Source organism: Mus caroli, chromosome 16 (genome assembly GCF_900094665.2).
Source record: "Mus caroli chromosome 16, CAROLI_EIJ_v1.1, whole genome shotgun sequence".
Lineage (NCBI taxonomy): Eukaryota > Metazoa > Chordata > Mammalia > Rodentia > Muridae > Mus > Mus caroli.
In genome coordinates this window covers 66,055,226-66,080,414 of record NC_034585.1, presented here as the reverse complement: position 1 = coordinate 66,080,414, position 25,189 = coordinate 66,055,226, and the positions used below count along the sequence as shown (strand labels likewise).

At 38.1% G+C, this 25,189-nt stretch overlaps 1 protein-coding gene across 1 annotated transcript in view; it reads right to left on the bottom strand.

Moving 5' to 3' along the window:
- Window positions 1-7,915: 7,915 nt before the first annotated feature.
- The window catches only part of Gbe1 (1,4-alpha-glucan branching enzyme 1), a 232,374-nt gene continuing 215,100 nt past the window's right edge, over window positions 7,916-25,189 (bottom strand). The window contains exons 15-16 of the mRNA XM_021184815.1: window positions 16,464-16,581; window positions 7,916-8,654 (exon numbers count right to left, since the gene is read on the bottom strand). Coding sequence (XP_021040474.1) covers window positions 8,598-8,654; window positions 16,464-16,581 — 175 coding nt within the window. The 3' untranslated portion in view covers window positions 7,916-8,597. The remainder of the gene's footprint in view (window positions 8,655-16,463; window positions 16,582-25,189) is intronic.

Genomic DNA, 25,189 nt, shown 5'->3' with positions numbered 1-25,189 from the left:
GGTCTGGGAATGATGACAGGAGCTTCCACATTATTCTGAAAGACAGTCATACCTGGGCAATATGAGGAAGCGAGGGCCAGGCTTCCCAATGGTCTCCTGTCTCCTTACCACTGCTGTGCCTGTGGCCATGCTGCTGGCCTGACATTTAAATGACAAAATAAATTGTACATGAAATAAACATTGAACAAGATATATACTGTCTCTCTCTCTCTCTCTTTCTTTGTAAATGAGGCAGTGATTAAAACAAAAATGTCAAGCAGCAATTAAATATGAATCATGATACCAAAAGTAGATTACAACAAATCAGGTTGAGCAATAAAGGAATTATCAGAACCAAGGAGCTAATAAAAAAAGAGTTACATTTTTTTTTTAGAAAAAAAAGTCTTACAATGTTTTCCCATACAGAAGTACAGTGAACATCTATAGATGCACCGATTTTTTCCAACAATTATAACAATTTACCTTTCTTCGTTTTTCCTTTGAAACATTTATAAACTTCTGAGATATTATACCATCCATGTATGACTATGCAAATCTAAACCATACACAAGTATCTTAATTGACCCTAATGTACTTAACACATCATTAATTTCTAACTCCATATAACATCACAAAATTAAACACTAATTTCCATTGTAAGACCTTTGTAATCAATATTTGTATTTTCTTGAATGTCTAAAAACATCTCTTTCATAGGATATTGTTTTACGTTTAGGTCTAAATATGATATACGGGGATGCCTCTCATGTAGCTTTTAATAGGTGACATCTCACTCATTTTCCTGTCGTTTACTTGCTGATGACTTAGGTCAACTCGTTCCAGATTTTGCATTATCTATTCATGTGTCTGTTTTCTCAAAGTAAAGTTTAATCCGTTCCTAACATCCTTATATATGTTTAGCATGAAGAGCACTTACAAGGCTCCCAGTCCAACTTTGGGAGAGGAAATCCATCATAGTTTCTGTAGTTTTCTCCAACTTGCTCACATCAAAAGGGGCAATATTTCTGTCCTGTTAGTTATGCTCAGAAGAGGAGGGGAGTGTTCAACTTTTCCACCTCCATTTGAAGAGGAACAAATTTTAACTACCAAATGTACAACCATTTACTACCAAAATTTAAACTTCAAAAAATACAAAGGTAACAGAAGAGCTCCCTACACGAGTAAGATGAAGAGTTTAAGTAAAGGAATAAAGACAAAATAGAAGCCAAATGCACATACCTTTAAATGATGAATGTAAGTTAGAAGCATAAACAATGGGACCAGTGTTCTCCTCATGGTGGAGACAATAATAATAGTCATGAGAGAGACAGGCTGAGTCCACGAGAGAGTGACCTCAAAATGATGGAACAGAGCAAAGAATAAGTTGAAGGAGATGGTTGTATGTGGGGTGTGGTGTGTGTGTGTGTGTGTGTGTGTGTGTGTGTGTGTAAGTTAAGCACATTTGTTGTGGATTGCCCTGGTGTTGTTTGTATTTTCATGTTAATTCTGCTACCACTCTTAAGAACAGGGGTAGCATAGATCACCTACTCAGGTGATTTCCTGTGAACCTGTCTCCTATTTTAACTGGTCAGTTAAAGGCTAGAGCCTATGATTGGGCAATGGAAGGGAAAGGTGGAGCTGGAGGTTTTAGAGAGGTGATGAAGGAGATGGAGCACACAGAGGAAGATGAAGGAAGAGGTGGAAGAAAGAAGATGGAGCCACATGGCCATGAGAAGCAAGGGATCTCCTCGCTGGGAAATAGAGTAGTGCACTGGTAAACCTGCCCAATCTAGGCATGCAGCTTATAAACATTGTAACTGAGTTGTATGCTCTTTACACAGACTTATTGGTATTGGAGATTTCTACAATACATGTTGAGAAAACCCAGATCATGTGTGGTTTTATTACAAGAATGGAATTGATGTAGTCTCCACTCTGGGCTCTGGAAACCTTGCTTAAGGTAGTGCGGGTTGCTGCTCTCCAGTCTGAATTCAGATGCAGTGAACGAACACTAATAGAAGGGAGAAAGGAAGCTTGTAACTTCTGATAAAAATCTGTCTAATCTAACGGCGGGAATGACATGGAAGACTACAGAGCCAACATGAGCCCCAACCCTGGATAAGAGGACAATGATGGCCATTTTGCTGTACTTGGAAGCAATCAGATTGAAAACATACACAATGCATCTTGCTATAGGGAGTGATAAGAATCAATAGATGTGCAGCATACATTATGGCTGTAAAATCCATATCTGTATAAAAATAACAGATACTCTCATGGGCTATTTTAATATTGAAAAATAATGCTTCCTGCTGTTAAGAAGACAGGGGACTGAATGTCACTCTGTGTACATATGTAGGAACCACATCTCAGTTGGTTAGTTTTAGCCAGATCGTTAAAGCATGGCTTTTATTATATATATAATAAAGTGGCATGCGCTGTTTCATCGTGCATCTCATTGGGATAGATGGGATATGACAGCAAGGACTCAGTAAAAGGAATTCCTAATGGCTGGGAGAAGGAAATCATAAGTATTTCAGCTCCCATTCTCATTGTATAGGAAAAAGAAGCAAACATTTGGAGGTGAAATTCTCTAGGGTATAAACAGTTTGAAACATATCCTACATGATTGGAAACTTAAAAATAATCAATAAAATGACTCCATGAGATTTGGTAGATGCAATTAATCCAAAGATACATAAAGTGGAATATGAATATCATACTTGAAATCAAGTGATTTGTTAGTTCTATGCAGATGCTGGAACCAAAGAAACTGTGTGTGTTTGGCTGATTTCCTGATTCCATATGTTGCCCTATGTATATTAAAATATTCATTGATATGACCTGAACACAAATATTGGGAGAGGCTATAGTTTGTACACATTCAGAGTTTTCTCTGTACTTTAGACAAGTCTGCACATATAATTTAAACCCTTAGCAAATGATTCATATTGTTTTATGGCAAAGTAATTTGGTAGGATACCTCTTGTCAAAGTTTCGCTTTAAGTCTTACTAACTGTTGTCAGTACTGTATCACTGACAAGATGGGAGAGCAAAGCATTATGTTTCTCCCTACCTTTAAGAACTTATTATTAGTATATACAAGTTTAAGGTTAAATGTTTCTGAAAAAAAAGTCTGACCTTCCAATCTAAAGCATGACAGTAAGCCTTCCAAGTGTGGTCCCTCTACAGCTTCCTTAAGCTGCATTCCTCTTCTTGAGTCTATTCTAGGCTGTGAGTTGGCAGGGATAAGGGAAAGGTTAGACTCAACAACTGGATGCCACATCCCTCCGGAGGAGTCAAGCGATTTCCCTTAGCATTCCGTTTATACTGACTATTGATTTCCATAAACAGGCTGGCTGGGAATGCTTGGCTATACATATCTCTTGGCCCTTGGTTCGATTCTTTCTCTATTAAAACTTAAAGCTCAGGTCAGCTATGCCAAAGATAGACTTGGGGTCACTGGAGACCACCATCTATTCTGCACAGTTGTGTCCAAATTGATTACATTTCTTCTCTCTGCTTATCAACAGCATTTGCCATTTTCTTTCGTTGGCATGTCAGGGTGAATCACTGGCATTTCTTTAGTTGGCATGTCAGGGCTGCCAGACCAGGGCATTTGTTCTAAATCTCTGGGCATACAAGAAGTCTATTAAAGGAGGAGCATGCAATGAATGGCTGTGACTTGTATTCAGGTCTTTTGATCATTCTGTCACACTGTTATAGTAACATACAGTGCATGCTTTCCTGTCTGCAAGTCTGTGTATGATCACTAACCTTCTCTCGGGTCCATCAGAAATGACAAGAAACATTATGTATTATAAGCAAACACCCCAGAATTGCATACTCTGTAACAAGAACATGTGTATCATAAGCGCCTTTTTTCTTCATATACATAATCACTGTCTACATTGCATAGTGTGTGCCAAGTTAAGCCCAATGTAAAGTTTTAAATTACAGAAGAACGAAGACCCCTTAAAACTATTGTATCTTAATTCTTACACGACCCATTAACATTTTCTTGCCTTGAAGTGTAAATTTTTTTCTGCAGTTCTCGACAAATCATCATTAATAAGACAATAGAGCAGAAAAAAATTAGTAGGGAGTTCATTTGATTTTTTTTTCCTTCCTAAAGGCTGGCTTTAGTAAGAAAATTTATCTACATTTCAATTTTAATGCACAGTGAATGATAAATGAACTGCACGGAATAAAGGACATGACATTGGCTGTGCCTTAAATTTCTATTGTCTTTCATCAGAATATTCTGCCTCACAAAGTTCATAGCTCAGTGCCTGTTCCCTCATAAGGAATAGATAAATGAGCCCCAACCGTCGAAAGAACTCAAGTTCAGGGCATGCCTTAAAGTAGGCAAAAAAAAAAAAAAAAAAAAAAAGCAATGATGTGCGGGGTGCAAGGCCAGCCAATGGCTGCTTTGCTGTTTTTCTTCCTATCAAGTTTATCTGCTCTGGTTCATTCTACACAGGAAGAGCAATCGCAAAGCTATTTTACCTTGCTTTGATGGCCAGATGCAACGGCTGCAGAACCAGAATGAGTGAAAAGATACCTGCCCGGAAGCCGAGAGCAGAAGGAGAGAAAAACACATTACCCGTCACTGCTTCCTCCCTGATCTGTCTGCACTGGTCTGTGTACTGTTTTAAGAATAGGTTTTGTATTCAGACCACCTCCTGTATGATCCACGTACCAATGCCTACAGCCCTAGTGGGTGACACATGTTGAATTGCTACTGCTAAGGAAAGGCCTGAGTCAGGGCGGAGGGGAGGGGAGGGGAGGGAGGAGGGGGAGGCTTACATTCTTCTACAGTTGCCCTGAAAATTCAATTTGTTGTCACTGGTTCCTTTCTGAACGCGGGAAACATGGTGACTAAAATCTCTCATTTTATGTCAAAGATGAACGCTTAGGCTACAAAGAGGGCAGTGTGAGAGACAACGCTTATTTATGGAAAAGAAAATATGATCGGCATCGCCCATCAGAGGTCAGGCGGTACAGACTTGAGAAACCCTGTGCAAAATGTTTACAGTCTATTAAAACTGCGGCTTTTCCTGAGTAGGAGAACATCAACCAAAAACATTAAGTATTAGTAGCATCAGGAATACATTTTGTTTCGGATAGCCAGAGCCATTGCTAGTGGTCATTTGGTACCATTAGAGCATGGTGCAAATAAATAAATAAATACATAGGAAGTTAAAAGAGCAAGAAGATGCATTCTGGAAGTTAACAAAGACAGGCTATTCTCATTTTTGATGTTAGTAATAAGCCCGCCATAGAAAAAGCATTATAAGGCACAAAGTGTGAAATTCTATACCTGTCTGTTGTGAATTCTGGAAACGTTTAGTCAATAAAAAGAAAGATAGGCATGCCAGTAGCTCAATATAAAAGACCTACAGAGAAATATACTAGACAATTACCGGGTCTCTAAAACTGGTATACCAAGACAAAGAAAAGGAAATTGTATTTAGATTGAATGCTTAATATTTTGCCTAGTTTTTTTATTTTTAGTAATCTTCACTTACCAACATATTCACAGCTAATCTTGGTATGTTGGGGCAGTAGAAAATGATGAAAATCACTTAGGGGCAAATCACTTAGACTGATAAAAATCTAACCTCACACAGTAAGCCATATTGAATACAGAAGAACTTTAGCTGTAACTACTCCGGTCATTTAAACTTTTCCATAAACTCATGGTGAAAGGACAGGGTTTTAATGGTAAGTAATTTCTTGTGTTAAAAATTTGCAGCCCCATGGGGGTAGCAACAGTGTCAACCAGCCAGAGCCCCCAGAGCTCCCAGGGACTGGACCACCAATCAAAGTGTACACATGAAGGGACCCTGGGCTCTGGATGATCTTGTTGAACATCAGTGGGAGGAGCAGCCCTTGGTCCTGTGGGGGTTCAATGCCCCAGTGTAGGGGATTACCAGTGCGGGAAGTTGGGGGTGGGTGGGTGAGCATCCTCTTAGAGGCAAGGGAGGGGGGATAGGATAGGGAGTTTCTGGAGGGGAGTGGAGACCTGGAAAGGGGATAACATTTGAAATGTAAATAAAGAAAATATCCAATAAAAGGAAAAAAAAGAGAGAAAAATTATCAATGGATAAAAAACCCAAACCAAACAAAAACAAATAACACCCTCTGCAAACCCAAGGTCTGCAGATAGGGCTCAGTTGCAGGAGGGCTTACTTGATTTCAGTCCCTGGAATTTATGGGTGTGGTGGCTTATGCTTTGGGAAGGCAGAGACACATAATTCTTTGGGGGTTTACTGGTCAACCTGTCTAGCCTACTTAGTGACGTGCTAAGCTGTAACAGATCCTGTAAAGGGTGTCTTCTGATGAAATATGTCCCAGGTTGTATTCTAGCCTTTGCATCCATACACATGAATGTGCATCCACACTGGAATGTGTGCATATGCACATGCAGAGGCACACACACATACCATTCCTGATGCAAAAAGCCATCTTTCCTTATAGACAACCAAGACAAGTGTAATAATTTTTATAGCAGTCCAGGGGATGTCATCATTGCACATCATACTACCATCCCTGATGAATACAGAACACAAACCAGGACGACAGAGACACTAATGCACTTGTATAATGGAAAACCACCAGACAGCCTCAGTCAAGATTCCCTGTGTGCACCAATATTAACTGGCCAGGTTGAGTCTTAGGAAACCAAGCTATTATACTATTTCAAATGAAAACAAGTAACATGTTTGAGACCTAGATCTCCAAAGCTTTACTCAAAGTTGGCGATTCAAGAATAATGGCTAATATACAGGTTTAGAAGCAACAGCAAGTCTATGGCCTATTTATTACTAAGTTTAAAAAATTTTTAAATATGGTAAGGCTGGTTTTTGTGAATTTCATCCATGCACAGTAAATTTTGATCCCATTAATCCCCTCCCCCCATTTCCAAGCAATTTTTTTACTAATTATGAATAATCATGTTAAAACAAAATAGAAATGAAGAATGGATATTAATAAAAATGAAAAAGACAATACATTTCTTAGAAATGCATCACACAAATACACACAAATTGAGATTCAAAAAAGCAAGTTTTAGAGTTTGGACTGAGATACTCAATGCAGTTTCTAAAGGTTCTGATTTAAAGCAGAGTAACTTGGGTATCCAAATTCATTAATATGGTTGGCTCTTCATAGTTAATAAGTTGTATATGTTTGTACACTGTGTAGGACTTTTTAGTGTGTGTGACAGTATGTCCGTTATCATGCACATAAAAGTCAGAAGAAGATGCTAGGAGCCTTACTCTATCACGGTCCACCTTGTCTTTTAAGACAGGGCATCACATTTATGAAGCCAACTTTTTGCCAAGGGTGACTAGCCACCAAGCTCCTGGGATTTTCCTGTCATCTTTGCCTAATGCCTGGGTTATCCATGTACACAGTAAGTCCTAGTTTTAATGGAAGTGCTAGGGATTTGAACTTGCATCTTCTCTTGGTAAAGATTTTATTTTTAATTATGCATATGTGCCTACATGTAGATCTATACATATGGGTTTGATTAATCTTGGAAGCCAGAAAGTTACGTTGGAGAAGATGTAGCTGGAGTCCTAGGCAGCTGTGAGCTACCCAGTGGGGTGCAGGGAACTAAACTCAGGTCACCTACAGATGCAGTCCATCATCAAATAACCGAATAACCACCGAATAATTTCCCCAACCTCTGAGCACAGCTATTCCAGCTTTCACAAGTGCTCTAGGCCACTGAGCCACATCCCACGACCCTGGTTTCTCTGATTTTAGGTTACACAATGCTTCCACCAGTTAGAAAAAGTCATTAGTGGCCTGCTCCATTATACATATGTGAATCTACATGGAGAACACATCAGAGTTGAGATAAAGCTCACTAATATTTCTTGCAAATCATTCCTTATAATAGCACAATAAAAAGCACATTAGTCAATGCAATTTGGCATCTTTTTTTTTATTGATTAAAGTGAAAGACATCATCAGAAATGCTACAATGACCACTTCAAGTCTTCCGAAGACTGAAATATCAGCGTCTACTGAAACAGTATACGGACAGGAGAGTACAAGATAAAACTTAATGCAAAGTGAGGCACAGATAAGAATTTTTATATTATCTTTTATAAGATTCTCATTTTTATATTAGTGCTACGTGTTTAACACAGTATTTCTAAACACAATTTAAAAAACACAGCAAAGAAACAAACTCAGTACCTCATCATTAACACAAGTAGATAGAGAACAAATAAGGCCACCAAATATCTATCTCAAAAAAATTTTTTTACTACAGCCAAAATAATCATTCCTGATGAATAATTCAAATTTAAAATGAAAGAATTGAATACTTTGCCAGTAAAGTAATATTTAAAAATTATCATGTGTTTCACTTCATTTGCAAATCCTAATTTCTTGGATGGCTTTGAAATAGACGTTGCTAATATTTTAAGCACATCCTTCTACTTCATAAGCAACTTATATGTTTGCGTATTCCAACGCTGAGTTCCAGCCTGATGTTTTGGCTAGACAGCAGTGTTTTGCAAAGCTTATACACTATCAACACTGTGAGGGGGATCAGCAGCAACACATCAGCGTGAGATGGGCTGAGTGTGTAGGTCTCTTCAGTTTTGCAGATCCACATTCTGAAGGATGAGAGCCACTCGGCTTGGAATGTACACCTGTCAACACAATCACAACGGTGTAATTAAAAGAAATGTTGAACAAGCTGTCGTAAAATCAAAGTGACATATATACCACGCAGTCTCTCATAGGACTGTGATCACAGTGATTCAAGTAATCCTACTTGAGCCTCAGAAGGCTCAAGTTCATTCAGCAGTTTTGGCAGCAAAGGCTATTACAACAGGAACCACTAGAGGGCTCCAAACTATTTACAAAAGATTCAATTCCTTACAGGAATGAAGTCAAGGGCTCTCTTAAATCTCACTATTAGTTGGCACACAAGGGCTGCGTGCAGTTCACACCGTTGTTGTTGTGATTGGAAGAATAAATACAACAGTCAGGCACTCAATAAAGTTAACCCAATTAAAGAAAAAACAAAATAAGAAACAAACAAAATAGAGGACCCTTTCTCTGAGATAGGTCATGCCCTTTCCACACTCCTATCTTACTGCCATCTGCCCTTATGGTTTCTATCACACTCCCACTACAGCTATAGGAGTCTAAACGCCTCTGAATCTTGTCCGGAAGATATCTTATGCTCTAAACTTTTCCCTGGTTCCCCGGTTTCTATAGCTTTCAGGCCTTAGCAATCCCTAGCTGGATGGCCAGGTTACCCTAGGACAACACCACATATTGAATGTTCTCCACTCCATTTAAATCACAAAGCCATTTGGCTCCTTCGGGTCCTTTCACCTAATTTGTGTATTTCGTTTCCCTTCCTTCCTTCCTTCCTTCCTTCTTTCTTTCTTTCCTTCCTTCCACCCTCCCTCCTTCCTTCTCTCTTTCTTTTCTTTTCTTTCTTTCTTTCTTTCTTTCTTTCTTTCTTTCTTTCTTTCTTTCTTTCTTTCTTTCTTTCTTTCTTTCTTTCTTCCTTCCTTCCTTNCTTCCTTCCTTCCTTCCTTCCTTCCTTCCTTCCTTCCTTCCTTCCTTCCTTCCCTTTCTTCCTTTCTTTCTTTCTCTTTCCAGATATCTATCCTCTTACGGCTTTAAGGAAGTGGGGGTAAAATATCACTTGATCTTTCACAGCTATCAGGTGCCATTAGGAAAGTTGGGTCCAAATAATGGCTGCATTTTAAAAAGTAATTGTAACTACTTGAGGAACACACTTTCAAAAAATCCTCTAATATAACTACTCATAACATAATCTTTATAAAATTTATAACTAATGAACTGTGTGACCTGATTTATTTTCTATATAACACACTTAAGAAATAGCAATGTAAATAATAAAATAATAATTATAGATCACTGATGTCATTATGAGACCTCTCTCCATTTCTTTGTTAATATTTTACTATATTCAGTTATTTCACCTCTACACAAACACTTGAGAGTATAAAAATGTCTCTTATAGTTTACAACCAAATTAAAAACGACAAGAAACATGGCTTTATGAAGAAAAACAAAATAATCTCATTTGCCGTTTAATTTTGCAAATGACCTCACTATTTCTTGTCTAAGATATCTACAGTAAAGAATCCCAATTATGCTTGCAAAAGTCAGGCAGACCAATGGAACTGGATCGTTTTAAGCATTAAAAGACAGCTCATGGTAAAAGATGTAGTTTAAATAAAATTATGCTATGAATGCAATGGCTAGAGGCAATTTTCTCATCCTTCCTTAAATGTAACAGTCATTTGAAAAATAATTTTCATCTGTTAAAAATTTAACAAATGCCAATAGCCACTACTTAGTCCAGCGTCACGATCTGATTTGCCATCAAGTACTTTGAGAAAGGTAAACATCACATCCCCAGTCATTACAGGTGGGGACATCAAGCAGTTCAGTGCCCAAATCTTTTTACCTATAATTTACACATTGAATTAATGACTGCTAACTTTTAAACCACATTAGAATTTAACTGCTCCTGAAATTCACTTCATCCAAGGTATTCTTCTTAGCTAAGACACAGATTAAAGTAAGATGTAGAAAATTCTTCCAACAAAGGGAAGCTGTATGTATGTAAGGTAGAAGTCCTCCACGGATAAAAGAAAAGCTCCAATCCAAGGGATTGTGAATGTCTATAGTGAAGTCATAGACAAAAGAAAACCCATCAAAGCAAAAGAGAAGAAACAAGGGGACTGACCTTCCGGTAAGTTCATTTCCTACTCTAAGCTCCCCTGGAACAAATTTAAAGCACTCTGTCCCTCTAACGGGTAAACATCTAAGGGATTGTAGTCCATGGGTTAGGATCGTAGATACTGAGTTTGACTTGTAGGTAAGATACAAAGCTCTGCCACACAAACAATCTTACGTCAAAGAACAATCAAGTTTTCGACCTAGCACCAGAAAGCAGGCAGTTTACATTCCTCTCCAGGAGACAGGAGCTAGGAGCTGGGGAGAGAGATAGAGAGGTGGCAGTGGGGGAAGGAGGAGGAGAAGCCAACATGGAGGCAGATGGGCAGGAAGAAGATCCTGATCCCGCTTGGTCTTAAAAAGCTGCTACAAATAGCTAAGATTTTCACCAGGTTAGAATAATTGGGGTAAAACTTTTATCCTTATCAACAGGCTCTGAAATTATTGTATTGACATATTGTAAATTGTGATCTTATTGTTATATAAATCTGATTGGGTAATTAAAAAAAAATTCCTGAGAAGATTTGTCCCATAATACGGGTCACAGGGACCTGCCAATTCAGTTTGGAGGAGTTGCAATGAGACACATGAATCAGGCTGGTGACAAATAATGATCGGTTCTTCTCAGTGTACAGCACAGTGAAACATCGGAAGAGTTCCACTCAACCTGTTAGCTGGATTCTGGGCAGCTGTGGTAGCGACTGCTTGATTCATAGTGATTTATGACTAGCATGTAAATAGTAAGCACCATTTGTCAGGAGGCTTCTTTTCTTTGTATCCTTTAATATTTTAGCTAGTTCAAATTTAAGATTTGGAAACAAGAGAATATACGAATTTCAAGATTGCAATTGACTTTTCTGCTTTGGCATTGAAATGACTGAAAATGTTTTGAGAATTCTCTCTAAATGATGCTGAACATTGTGTTTAAGGAACTTTATGACCCCAATTCCAGTCACACTTAGATACAATACTACCTGTTCCAAACCCTTCAGCTGGTAATCATAATATCTTTAACAGGAATATTATATAATTACACTTCTTACTGAACTGTTAATTACCACAGTGTGTTTATATTTCTCTGGTGCCATTGTGTTATAAACAGCATAAAAATTCTATAAGCAAGTGATTTTTTTCCCCTACTCTGGTTCTTTATGAATTTTTTGAGTTTTATTTTGTTAGTGGATTTCTTTGTATGTAAAACAAGTTTCTCAGTCATTTGGAAATGACCGCCAATTAAACTAAATGCTGAAGATAATCAGGGTTGAGCCTTACGATGAGATCATTAGAAACATGATCTGGGCATTTTGCTAAAACTCAGGGTATCAGTACTGTCTCTGTAACTCTCCTCTCACTATTGAAATTCCAAAATGTCTTTGATTTGAATGGCAAGTGGAGAGACACAGACAGAAGTAATGCATAAATGTTTAGGTATGTTTAAATATAACTTACATCCTGATATATATATGCAGAAAAGATTTAGCATATACATTATAGACCATATGTGCTATAAAACATATCCGATTAGGCTTTCAGCCTCTACATGTTAAAGTGAAGAACAAAAGAGACGCTGTGACACACGTCTATGAACCATCACAGTCATCGTGACCTGGCCCATTCAAATCATTTACTAAGAATCAAATACACGCCACTCTACCCACTTTTATGGCTAGCGCAGAAAGGTTTAATTACTGTAGTAACCCCTAGTGCATCTCAAAACCATACGACCACATAGTGAGGTCAGCGTGTCTGTGTTAGTTTCTTCAGGATCATCAATGAGTTCCAAAATTGGTTACATCATGTTGGAAAACAAGGTGTCTAAACGTTGCAATGACAACACTTTAAAATAAAAAAAAGACATAATGCTACCCAGAGAATTTTGAAAATATATCAGAAAGTGTTAAACTTAGTGGCAGCCCTTTCAGATATGATATTGGCGGGATGAAAATATTCTTTAATGAAATTATAGGTTAGGACTCTTAGTTGATATATTTCTTTTAAAAAGTGACTGTTAAGGTAATTTTAGTTTTTGTATACATGTGTTAGTTAACAAGTACTTTCTATGAAAAAGGTATAAGTCGCTCTCGTTTTGTATTAAGAGCTTGGAGAAAAGTAACATATATATGTACATATATACATATGTGTGTGTGTATGTGTATATATATGTGCATATATATATATATATTTAAATTCTACATATTATATAATTGTATACAGAATTCTATATAGGACACACTAATTTAGAAATATTAAGGAAACAAAACTCTAAGAATTAAGTACTTTTGTTTTCTAAAATAAGTGACCATTCCCATAGATCATGCCAAAGACATGCTCCAACTGTATTAAATTGTATTTTCAATACTTATAGAAGGGTGACAATAGAAAATACATCTATGGCAGATCTTCCATTTGAACCAAATCCTTATACATCCCCAGATTTAGAATAGGTGTCAACAAACCCCATGTTGGGATGGAGCCAAGCTGACCAAGGCACTAACGCCAAGTCTCCTAGGTTAGCCACGCCCTCACCGTGACTATCTTCGCTGTGGCTGTGAAGGAGCCTTGAGCTCCAGTGCGCTCCTTTCCGATGTGATATTTGAACTTAGGAGCCAGAGAAGGGAAAGGGGGTCTATTCACCCAACACGGCTCCATTCACACACAGGTTAACATACGGACTCCTATGCCAGAGACTAGAATATGGAGAAATAATTATGCTAAATAATCGCAAAATAAATAAATAAATAAATAAATAAATAAATAAATAAATAAATGGAGTTTCCCCAAACCATCAGCACAGCAGGCTGGAGGAGTTCCGTCCTACTGCTTCGGCAGCTATTCAGTGCCCCGACTCTCCAAAGGCGTTTCAGAGGTGGTGTGAATCCAGTTACCTCTGCTTTTCTGGTTTTCAGTGAGGAATCGCAGGCAGAGAGAGCCTGGGCGGTACCTGCTGATGCTGCAGGATGCAGGTGTATTTTAAGATGCCTCTGAGCTCTGTTTGTCGCTGTCTTTGAAAGCAGATTTGACACCTACTCAGCAGATCCCTTGGAGTACTGAGCTTGCACATTAAGTTTCAGCAAATGCTCTGAACTGCTTGTGATGGGCAGGAATTTCATGGGATGAGGGAAACTTAGTGTTACTTTTCCTTTCATTATCCCGGGACTGCTGTGCACAGAGCTGATCTTATTGGTATGAGCCATAGTGCACCGAGGGTCACTTTCAAGTACATAATTGGATTTCAGCACTCACAAATCACTTTCCGAGGGACTTCCGACTCTAATGAGGCATTCCTGTAACAGCTGCTTTTGTTTATGTAATTTCCTGTCCCCTGCCCTTTGCCCTCATTGCTTAACAGATAATTGGCAAGTGGAACTTGTTTTCTTGTGTGTGTGTTTGTGTGTGTATTCATACACACATATATCATATATGTGTATTTATGTGTATATATTTATATAATTGTTTCATTTGGGCTTCTTCCAGTGATCCATGTATCTGGAACTTGGTCTTATAGACAGATACTTACTCAAGCATCTCTGGTCTCAGAGAACCAGGCTCTGCCCTCAGAAAGGCAGGCTATTCCTCACCTTCCTGACTGAGGTGGATCACAGTTGTATTGTACACGGTCCTTAAGACCTCAGGTTATTTCTTCAGCACTTGTGGTTGTATTGCTAAACCCTAGCGGGAAGGAAGAGTCTCCATCCACCCTGCTAACTCAGAAGCTGTGACCTGTCTGCATGGTCCCTTCAAAGAGTGCTCAGAAAGTAACCTGGTCGCCACCAACACTGGCTCGTTGACTGGTTTTTAATTATGTCAGAATATTTTTCTCTTGAAAACATTGAATGGATGCCAGAGTACTTTCTACCTACACCAAGAAATGTGAATGCTTATGGATGAAAACGATGTCTTCCAACTTGGGAGAAGGTATTTGTAACTACGCATTCTCAAGGCACTTCCTGTCTTGATATGTTCCCGATATTAAAATGGCATAATGTGTCAACACATGGCCATCAGGACTTAAAGACAGGGAGAAAGGCCTTTGGCAGTTGAAAAAGCCCGGCCATGCTAATGGGTTTATGCTTCCTAAGAATCTCTTGGCACAGAGAGAACAGAACTGTACGGCCTCGTTTACAGATGAGGAAAACAGGTGTGGCCACGGGAAATTACTCAAGTGCTTAACACTTGAAAGTGGTAGCTGGAGCACTGGATTCCTGGGTGTTTTTTTTTTTTTTCTCCTTATTTCAGCATAGCAACAGAGCCTTTCCCTAGCAAAATTCTGTTCAGGTACGGGAACGTTTGATAAGTCTACCTATAAAAGAAGTTTGCTAAATCTTTCAAACTCCTCCTGTCAAACTCCAGTCGATAAAGTTCCCTTTTACTGCGATGGGCTGCCGCTTCTCGGGTTCCTCCCCGTAGCTGAATCATCTCTCCAACCCCCTCAGGAGTCTTTTACCTTTCTGGTTATTCCACATCTTTTAGGTAATTTCCTCACTCATTTATGGAACTATTTTTATCAAGCTTATCGCTCATGTCAAAATTGAATGCCTTGACAGGTTATAGCTGTAGTTCTTCTTCAAAAGTGCAATCTGATAGTACCCGTACAGACAGACATACAGACACGGTCCCTCTGTCTCCACCTAAACCTACATCAGGGCTATCAACACACAGACACACACAAGGACAACAGCTGGGTCTGCCTGGCCACTGGGCTTACATCACTCCCCGGCTCTCAGCACTGCAGTCTTTTCATGCATTTTCTGGCTGATCTGCTCTGCCTAGGATAAAGTGCTTTACTAAATGGGAGGCTTGTGCAACTTCAAGTGGTAGAGTAGAGTGGAACCCAGGGGTACCATACAGGCTTTAAGGCTTAGCTTATAAACTTTTGAAATGTGAATAATTTATAAAAATCTGCTTACTTGCTATGATATATCCACATGTTGGCTAGCTATTTCCTGAGGGTAAGAGTGTAAGAGAATACTTCTCAGAGTGAAAGAGAACACTGAAGGTCTAAGAGACAGATGAAGAGAGAGAGGGGATGGAACGGCAGGCACATGACCAGCCAAGAAAAGCAAAAGGGAGGAAAATATGATTTATATGTAACCTAAGCCTACCATATGTCCATAAATTAAATGCAAAATCTCCGCCCAGTTTAACATGCTGCTAAACTCTACATCTACTAACAAGGGAAACTTAGTATTTGAAGGGAGTATTTTATCATTGACATTGCAGTGTATCAAAACTCATATGATTAAAAAGCTTTTTCTAAGGTGCATGAATAATTGAGAGAATTTATAACTACAAAGAATACGGCCCTCAATTTAGTAGCTGACAGAAAAGGTATAAATCATGTATTTCGTCAAGATGTTTTAAATTAAACTTCATTACATAGACAATAATGTACAAATCCAGTTAATGAAATATACTGCAGAGAAAGCAATAATTAAATTGTTACATAAAGAAAACACATGGTTGTAATAAAAAAACAACACAAACCTGTCCCCGCAAGCCCAGAGAAATAGCTTTAAATTCTATAATATTTCTTCTAAATATAGCCAAATAGCCTTCAGTCTTATTAATCCCAAGACCCAGAGTCTCTCACCACACTTTCCTGTTTTGCTTATCTTTTTGCTCCTGTCCTGTTACTATTTAAAGAGTTGTTTCTTTGAACAAAACGATAACTACTACGAAACTAAATAATTAAATTAAAATGGAATGAAAATAATCTACAGACTCTTACTTACCAGAAGAGAATAGGGGCGCCCATTATGTTCAAAAGCCTCAGTAAAGTAGTCGGTGTTGTGGTCCAGTCTCTGATGACCTCCATATTCCGCTGCATCAGAATCTAGTACAATTTTGAACGTATAGCTTCCATTAAGGAATTCACAACTGCACAAACGTGGAAGGAGACATCATAAACACACTCTAAATAATGCTAAGTCGTTTGTGCTGTGAACGTGTTCCTTCTCAAAACTGCGTACGTGCTCCTGTTTGAAAGAGTTCCAAGATCTAGCGCCTCCCCCCAAGGTTTCATGTACACTCCATGGAATCCATTGAGACATCGTGCAGCCTGGTTCTGAGCATCCCTACTGTGAGGATCTCCTTTGCTCTGGAAACAACCCATCCTCTGCCTGACAGTTTGCTCCTCACTGAAGAGCAATGGGGCTCACTGGTAATATTTCCACCCAGAAAAACCACAAGGAATACACTTAATATATAGTTGCGATACTTCATCACTTTGTTAGTTAACATCTGTCTTTTTAAAAAATGCATTAAATGTGCTATAAAAGACACACATGCATGCATACGTTGATCCTCCTTTGGAAGAACTTTTTATTCCTTCCTTATTTTTGAATTCATTAGGAGTTTTTAGAACACAAATATCAGGCGGACAAACAATGGCATAAAGAAAGTATGGCTGGAAGTTTTTCTGGTGCAGCTTACCCCAACTATCTGGTTCTAGACAGCACCAGCAGGTAAAGTTACGGTCACTGCCATAGGTGGATTTGCGTGACAGCCATGGAATCTGCTCTCACTTGATAACCATTACCCTCCTTGCATTACTGAAGACTAAATAGGCTCTCCCACATACTATCCCAGTGTCCCCTCAGACTAGCCGTATTCATAGTAAGTTATCAGCATGGCTACTCTTACAGAAGACAACTAGAGGCTATTTTATTAACTGAAAATGTCTAGAAATAGTACTTGACATTAAAATCCACAAGTAAATACTTATTAGTACTTAGAGAGTTTTTTTTTTTTTTAACCTAACCTTATGCTGAATGCAGATAGTACTAAGACATTTAAGTTTTCATTTCCTGGTATATAAACCTTCAGTCCCAAGAATGCTTGTGCATTTTTCATACTCTAAAGAGATCCTAATATTCGTGCGTGTGAGCGATGACCAATGGCCCATCATTTTCATCCTCTGTAAACCTTGGTCTGGGTCAGAGATGCAGATGGACATACCACAGGAAATGTGCTGTAAGGAGCGACTCTGTCTGGGTCAAACCAGGTCAGTGATTAGATTCCTATTGATGCTGATGATCAGGGTGCTAGTGCTCAAAGAAAGTGGGGTGGTGAGAATCCAAATGATGTTTTCCAGGCTAGAAGGGACCAGTGCACTCTAATGTCGATGCAGATGAAATGACTTAAGCCTATTATGCAGTTTTATGGGGAAATATCGTTGATGAACATGACTGTAGACACAGTAAATCAGGGAAACATCAAGGAATGACCAAAATAAAGTTTAGATCTGTCCTTCATTCTAGCACATCAAAAGTATGGATGGATGTCTAAAAGGGTCACAATTTTGAGATGAATGCCCCAGAATATGACTTTCATAACTACTGAATTAAATTATTCACAAATTACTGGTGAGCAACAAGAATTTCGGTAAAGACTATAAAAGGCAAGCATGTCTTCAACATCAATCACTAGCGCTCATCTCAGGAAACTTCTGTGTCTTTCCCGAGACACTTTCCCACTATGGCACCCAATGGTGGCTGTGCTATGAGGGTTTCCCTGAGTGGACAGATGTATTATTTTAGGCGACACAGGATCCGTATGCATTAGTCACCATCTGAGCACAGGATTTTTATGTTCAGTTGTTGTGATGCTAATCCATTGGAAAATTCAACAGCACACCTTTGTCTATATATTTTCATAATTAGTGATACAGGAAGAACAACAGGCATTTTTCTTTTTGACACTGAAAGGGACTAGCATATTAAAATTACGTATCATCTACTTTATATGTGTGTAATTTGAGCCACAGTAATTTGAGCTTGTAAAAAGACAGAGAAGTTTCAAAATATCAGCTGGCCATTTTCCTTTTTGTTGGTCTATACATTTTTAGGAAAAACCTCTGTACCCACTTTGGGAATTACACAGCTTTGTGCCTTTATCACCTGGGGAACATAATAGCTTCCGTAAGGAACTATAGTGTTTAAATTCAGAAGTTCCTACAAAGTAAAATACTGAAGATAATGACGGGGAAGTCATTTTCTAGTTCTTTTTGGCTATGGACTATTATTCAATCATCAAGGACTTTCCCTGTACAAGGTTTTGCTTAAAATTTGGCCAAAGACCTTAAGAGAAGCATCTGGGAGCTTCTGACTTCATTTGCTTATTTTAGATATTCTCTCATTTAAGATGTCCCTTAATCTCTCTTAAAATCTCATTTAAAATATATGAGAAGTATAGTTTGAAAAATGCAATTCAAATAATTTTAACCTACTTTCAACTACCCTCTTAATTTGCTTTCAAAGTACATGAATATAAACCTAATTTGTCAGGACATATCCACAGGCTGCTAAAACCATGTCCATAGCTAACATCCCACACTTAGAAGAACTGCCTTCTAAGATCTTCTAAATAAACCGTTTAAACCACTATTCAAGACGATCCCAATTCACTATAAGGTGTGAAACTGCAAAGAGTAAGCTCTTCCATTAGAAAACCAGGGAGTCACAATACATTGGATGCATTTTTGAAAATGTCAAAATTAAAAAATAAGGGAAACCAAGTTAATATTAAAAAGAAAAAAGAAAAATGGGGAGTAAATTATTTTTACTATCTCATTCAGTAGCTGTTTATATAAAAATCTACAAGATAGCATGAACGATACAGCAATCACTAAATGGTTTATACATAATTCACACCCTGTAGTGGGGAGACCAATCCATGTGCATGTCTGAGACTAGAGACAAAAAGACATGCAGTGAGAGAGATTGCAAGAGAAAGAAAAAAAAAAAAAGAGAACTGCCAGTTCACACAGAGAGGAGAAGGCAAGCTGGACTAACGAGCTAACGTGTAATTTGTTGATTAAGTCTGATGCTGATAAACATTTTAACCCTGCCATGATTTGACGATCAAGGACTTCAACCTAGGTGTCAGGACTCAAGCATAAAGGTCAGGCAGAAATAAAATTTTAAAAAAGTCTATGAAAATGCTAAGGAGATTAACAGTGTCCAAGGATAAGGAGGCTGGAAAAGAAAGCTGAAGGGGAGGGTTGTACTGCCCTGCAACAGACAGCCTAAGCTGAGGGTCAAGCAGAATCAAAGACAGCTCTAATGACCCTACTCGCTGCAGCTGGCTCTCCAGTTTAAGGGAGATCCAAGCACAATGCGGGTGCTTCTCGCTCAGTTCTAAAGTTGAGATTCCAAGCATAAAGGAGCCAGAGTAAATATAGTATGAGGAACTAGGAAATGTCCTCAGTGGTTGTCCTCGAGGTTAGTACACTTAAACTTAAAAGATGGATGCTTCCAACACTGGGAACAGTTTATTGTGCTAGTTTAGATCCATTCTCATTCGCTTAACCTGTCACTTGTGAACCAATTGTTCTTTTCCCTTGCTTAATTTTGGAAAATGAAGAAAAGAATAATAGAATTTAAAATAGAAACTTCTCTTTTCTATTAAAAAAAAAGGGGGGGGGAGATGCAAGAGGTTCCTACCAATTTGGATGGCATTTTAAAATATTATGACTTCTCATTTTAAATTCAAGAGCTTCCTAAGTATTTGATCTATCTATCAACAGGTTGAAGTAGATAAGAAGTTTTAAGCATTATTTTATAATCTATGTCCTTAAATTTAAACCAAGGAAGAGCCTATTCTGAAAGAGGCCTACACTAATAAGATTAAGGAACAGTGAAGGCATGAAGACTCTCAAATTGAATGGCTCTTCAAACACTTCAAAAGCTGCTGTGTTTGCTCAGGCACTTGATAAAGTGTCTGTTCCAAGTGTGAGCATTTTTGATGTGAGAAGAGCTATCATTTATATCATCCAGTGCCAAACTCACTTCACTCCCATTGATAAAGCTGAAGCAATTTATTTGTAAGGTACAGCCCCTGCGATTTCCCAATTGAGTGACAGAAAAAGGGGGGGGGGTGTCTGCCAATGCAGACGGCCATAAAGATGGCAGAGCCAGTGACTTAGTATATACCAACGACAGTAAGAAATCTCAACTTCAGACAAGAATTTTATATCCCTCTCGTAAAGGGAAACCCTTTACTGTGCTACTCCTTGTAAGACTCATCCCAACGACGACATGATAACATGTGAAAAACATATGATAGGACATTGATTGGAAATCAATTGTCTTCATATCTAATTCTTTCATGAACACACTCATTTGATGGTCCATTATAACTCAAGTAAGCTGAATGATGTCAGGAAAGAGACTCTATACCCAAGAGAGAAAAACAGTGTCAAGACTCTAAGATCCACTCTAATTGAAGTAACCCTGAGTAACCAAATGTCTGTTTGGTAGAATAACAAACAACTGTTGGGAGGCAAGGAAGGTTTTAGGATTTCAATAGTCTGAAGACAGCTACTCAGCATTTGTCATAATGTTCAAATACACTCTCCCGCTTTACACTTCACAGATTGAATTTTATCTGTTGACAAGTACAACCCATAAAATATAAGGTATTAGTGATGTAACATCTGAACCACATCTGTCCTTTCATTTTATAATGAGTTACATGACAAATTGTATCAAAGAAAATTTGTATAGATTGTATTAACAATACATGTAGAAACAACTTTACTTGATGTGTTTGGTCTCTTTTTTTAAGCAGAGACAGTAAAGGTTTGTGATGTGCTAGTGGTATGTGTCGTTTATGTGTCTCTCTGTGTGTGGTGGTGATACATTTAGGCACTTCTATCTTTCTTTTTAAAATATTAACTCTTGCAACAGTGTTCTGATATTTTAGTTACTGTTGAGACCATTGATGCCAATTGACAGGTACAATCTCATTTCTTTCTGTAAAGGAAGCATTTTCTATATTCTCACTTAGGCCTCAGTGAAAAATCCTCCAAATAGCTGTATAATTTTAAAAAATGATTGTAGAGTAAGAATGTGAAAGCTAAATTGGAAATTTACTTCTGACTATGCTCAATATTTTAAAATATAGGAAGCCTAAACTGCAACTTTTCTTTGGGGGAATACTTTCTTAGTCATATTAGCTTAAACTAATTATGGAATCCTAGGAAGAGAAAAAGCTTCACACGTGAGCCACATATGCAATTATGATTAAGAACAAAGTCTTCATCCGAAGCTTAAATGACACTGACAATCAGAGCTAATATGTGCCCAACTGAAGCATATTCCTATTCTAAGCTGGGGTGTGCTTGTTTCATCAACAAAAGCTTTCTGGTTTTAGACTACAAAACAAACTCCAATCCCTGTAAGATCGATGTCTTATGCATTTCTAGATACCGTGCAGTGTGAATATCAATAAAGCAAGCTCAGAGGAGGGCTTGCTCAAATGTCATTATCTTCCATGTTAATTAATGGATGTGTATGCTTTGTGCAATGCTTTTTTCAGGCAAAATTTCAGTTTATTCTTGAGTATGCTTAAGGACACACATTGGTAAATAGTAGCTTGAAAGACAATGCAAAATACAGAGGGCTACACAACTCTGTATACAAATAGGAAAATCATTCTACTCTATAGAATATTTCTCACTAATCTATTTACCAATGTTTCATTGTCATGGGAGATTATGTAACTTCAACTAAATAAGGTCATTGCTTTTCAATAGCTCCGAGAAAGGGGAAATGCAACAACAACAACAACAACAACAACCACAACCACAACCACAAGTGCCCACACTTGAAGCCTACGTTCCCTCTAGAAATATGCTCTGTCCATTCCATCATTATCTGCATGCTTAGAAATCCAGCGATCTAATGAAGCAAAACCAATTATTTTGAAATGAAAAAGAAACATCATAGGCTATTTTTGCCTTCAAATCAGAAACCTTATTAGCAAGACCAGTTTGTGCTATGCACAGAAATCCCTAACACACACCAAAACTATATAGTGCCTTTGAGCTAAAAACTAATTGTGACTTTGGCCCCATGTTAAAAGTGGCTCAGTGGGAAAGGTTTCTAGGCCAGCCTGAGATCTGAGATCTTATCGCCTAGTCAACCTGGGTGTGGCAGCACTGTAATTCCAGTGCTTGTGGGGCATCTCAGTGACCCACCCAGGGACTCCCTGGATGGACACCTAGCCAAAAAGGCAAGCTCTAGGTTTAATGAGAAACTCTTACAAAATGATGAGACAGGGAAGCGAACTGATGAAATTCCTGCAGGAACCGCTGGCCTCTACATAACACTTGCTCCAGTAAGTAATCAACAAATGTGAGGAGGTCTGCTTATGAACTGTCCCCACCCCCCCAGCAAACTTATTCTAAATTTATGCTCAAAAAGCAACAAAGTTGAATACATATATACCAAAATAGAAAAGATGGTTCAGTGCCTGGAAGGTTCTGAAAAATAACAGATAATTACAAGCACTAAGGTGTATCACCAATGCATAGAATCAGCCAAGGATAGGAGGAAGCCTTAGAAAACACTCTGTGGGCTTTCTACCCAATAACCTACTCTGCAATCAGCTCTTTCCCCCACTCACTTTCTGGATCTCTGAGGTTTATTTAACTTTCATCAGCTTTGGGTTCTCCTTTGCAAATTATGTAGGGAATGAGACTTTTTTTTTTTCAGGGATTAACTGAAGCAATCCAGCCAAGTGCTTAGCCCACTCTCTAGCACAGGGAAGCTGCTATGTTTTCTCTCTGTGGTGGCTATGATTATTACAGATTTGGGTATGGCATACCGTTCTCTTGGAAGAGGGAAACTGTAAAAATAGCCTACTTCTACTTTACCTTACATTTAGCATCAATTTAGTCAATTTAGTGGTGCGATTCTCTTCGAATTCTTCCACTGTAACTAGAATGAATCTAAGGTTTCTCATGTCATATAAAAACTCATAAAGTTGTATCTATCAGCACACACAGCTTTTGGAAAATTGGATATTTAAAACTTTTAATTTTCAAAAATGGAAAATGGTCTTTCTGAAAATAGTGACTCATTTTTGAAAAGCTTATTCCAGCCACTCATATCCCAAACAAAACATGGCCCTATACTTTCTTGCTTTGATTTGTTGTAAGGATTTTTCATTGAAATTGCACTAATTTTTAAAGATACTATGAACTTTAAAATGACTATGGATTTATAATCCTTCTCATCATTTGACTCTGTCTCTGTGAGATGTTTCTGTATTTCTCTCTGGTTGTTGAGGACAGAGGTTAGTATTTATGAAGCCATCTTTCCTCATCTTCTTGCCATTCCTCCCTTGATTCACACTCTCAGCCAACGCTTGTTAAACTTCCCACTGCTTTGATCATAAAACACCAACCTGGCTTGTCTTCCCTCATGGTACTGAATTCAAATTTTATATTTGTATAAAGAAGCAATCTACCCAAGTACTTGGCAAATTTCATGTTATTGTCTGTAAGGCTTAAATGTTTAAAAGTAGCCTGTAATCTTTTAATACGTTTGTAATGGATATACTTTTGAGATAAAGCAGCATAGTTAAACAAGTACATATTAATATGAAACAATTAATTCTCAACAAAATAACTGACTTCTATGAGTCTTGGAAATAAGACATTTTACATGATTATTAGTTGGTGGGCATAAATGGTAACAAGTTTATTAAAGACCTGATAGATTTAAAGACCTTCATCAGCTTGCTTGGTTAGCTTCCTTAGTAGGTAATTCAACTTAATAATTTCACATAATTTCAAAAAGACTAAACAAAAGTCACTTTTTTAAAGGTGGGGTTAGAATATACACATTGATAATATATTTCTATCATTCTATTCTAAAATATATAAACATCAAAATACTTAAAACTATTAAAATTCATTACTGCATCTATGGGATATATATATTTATCATGTAAAGTAACAGAGAAATACATTAGTCTTTTGTCTTAGTTGGGGTTTCATTGCTGTGAAGAGACACCATGACCAAGGCAAGTCTTATAAAAGAAAACATTTCATTGGCGCTGGCTTACAGTTTGAGAAGTTCATTCCATTATTATCATGGCAGGAAGAATGGCAGCCTGTAGGCAGACATGTTCTAGAGATGATGAGAGTTTACATCTTGATCCAAAGAGAGTCAGAAGGAGATTCTCATTCCACACTGGGTGGAGCCTGAGCAAAGGAGCCCCAGAGCCCACCCCCTGCCCCAGTGATGCACTTCCTCTAACAAGGCTCTGCCCTCTCCAATAAAGCCACACATCCTAATAGTGCCACTTCCAGTGAGTTAACCTATTCAAACCACCACATCTCCCATTTGTAATGGTCCAGAATATTACTATTTAGCTCCTATTCAGTGCACTAGAAAGCTGATTGAACCGGGGCTGAGGTAGTTTCACATAAACTCTGGTGAAGAAATGTGCAGGTTTAAATATGTGTGCCGCAACTGGTTGTTTTCATGTAGAAGAATGCGAATCGATCCATTCCTATCTCCTTGTACTAAGGTCAAGTCTAAGTGGATCAAGGAACTTCACATAAAACCAGAGTCACTGAAACTTATAGAGGAGAAAGTGGGGAAAAGCCTTGAAGATATGGGCACAGGGGAAAAATTCTTGAATAGAACAGCAATGGCTTGTGCTG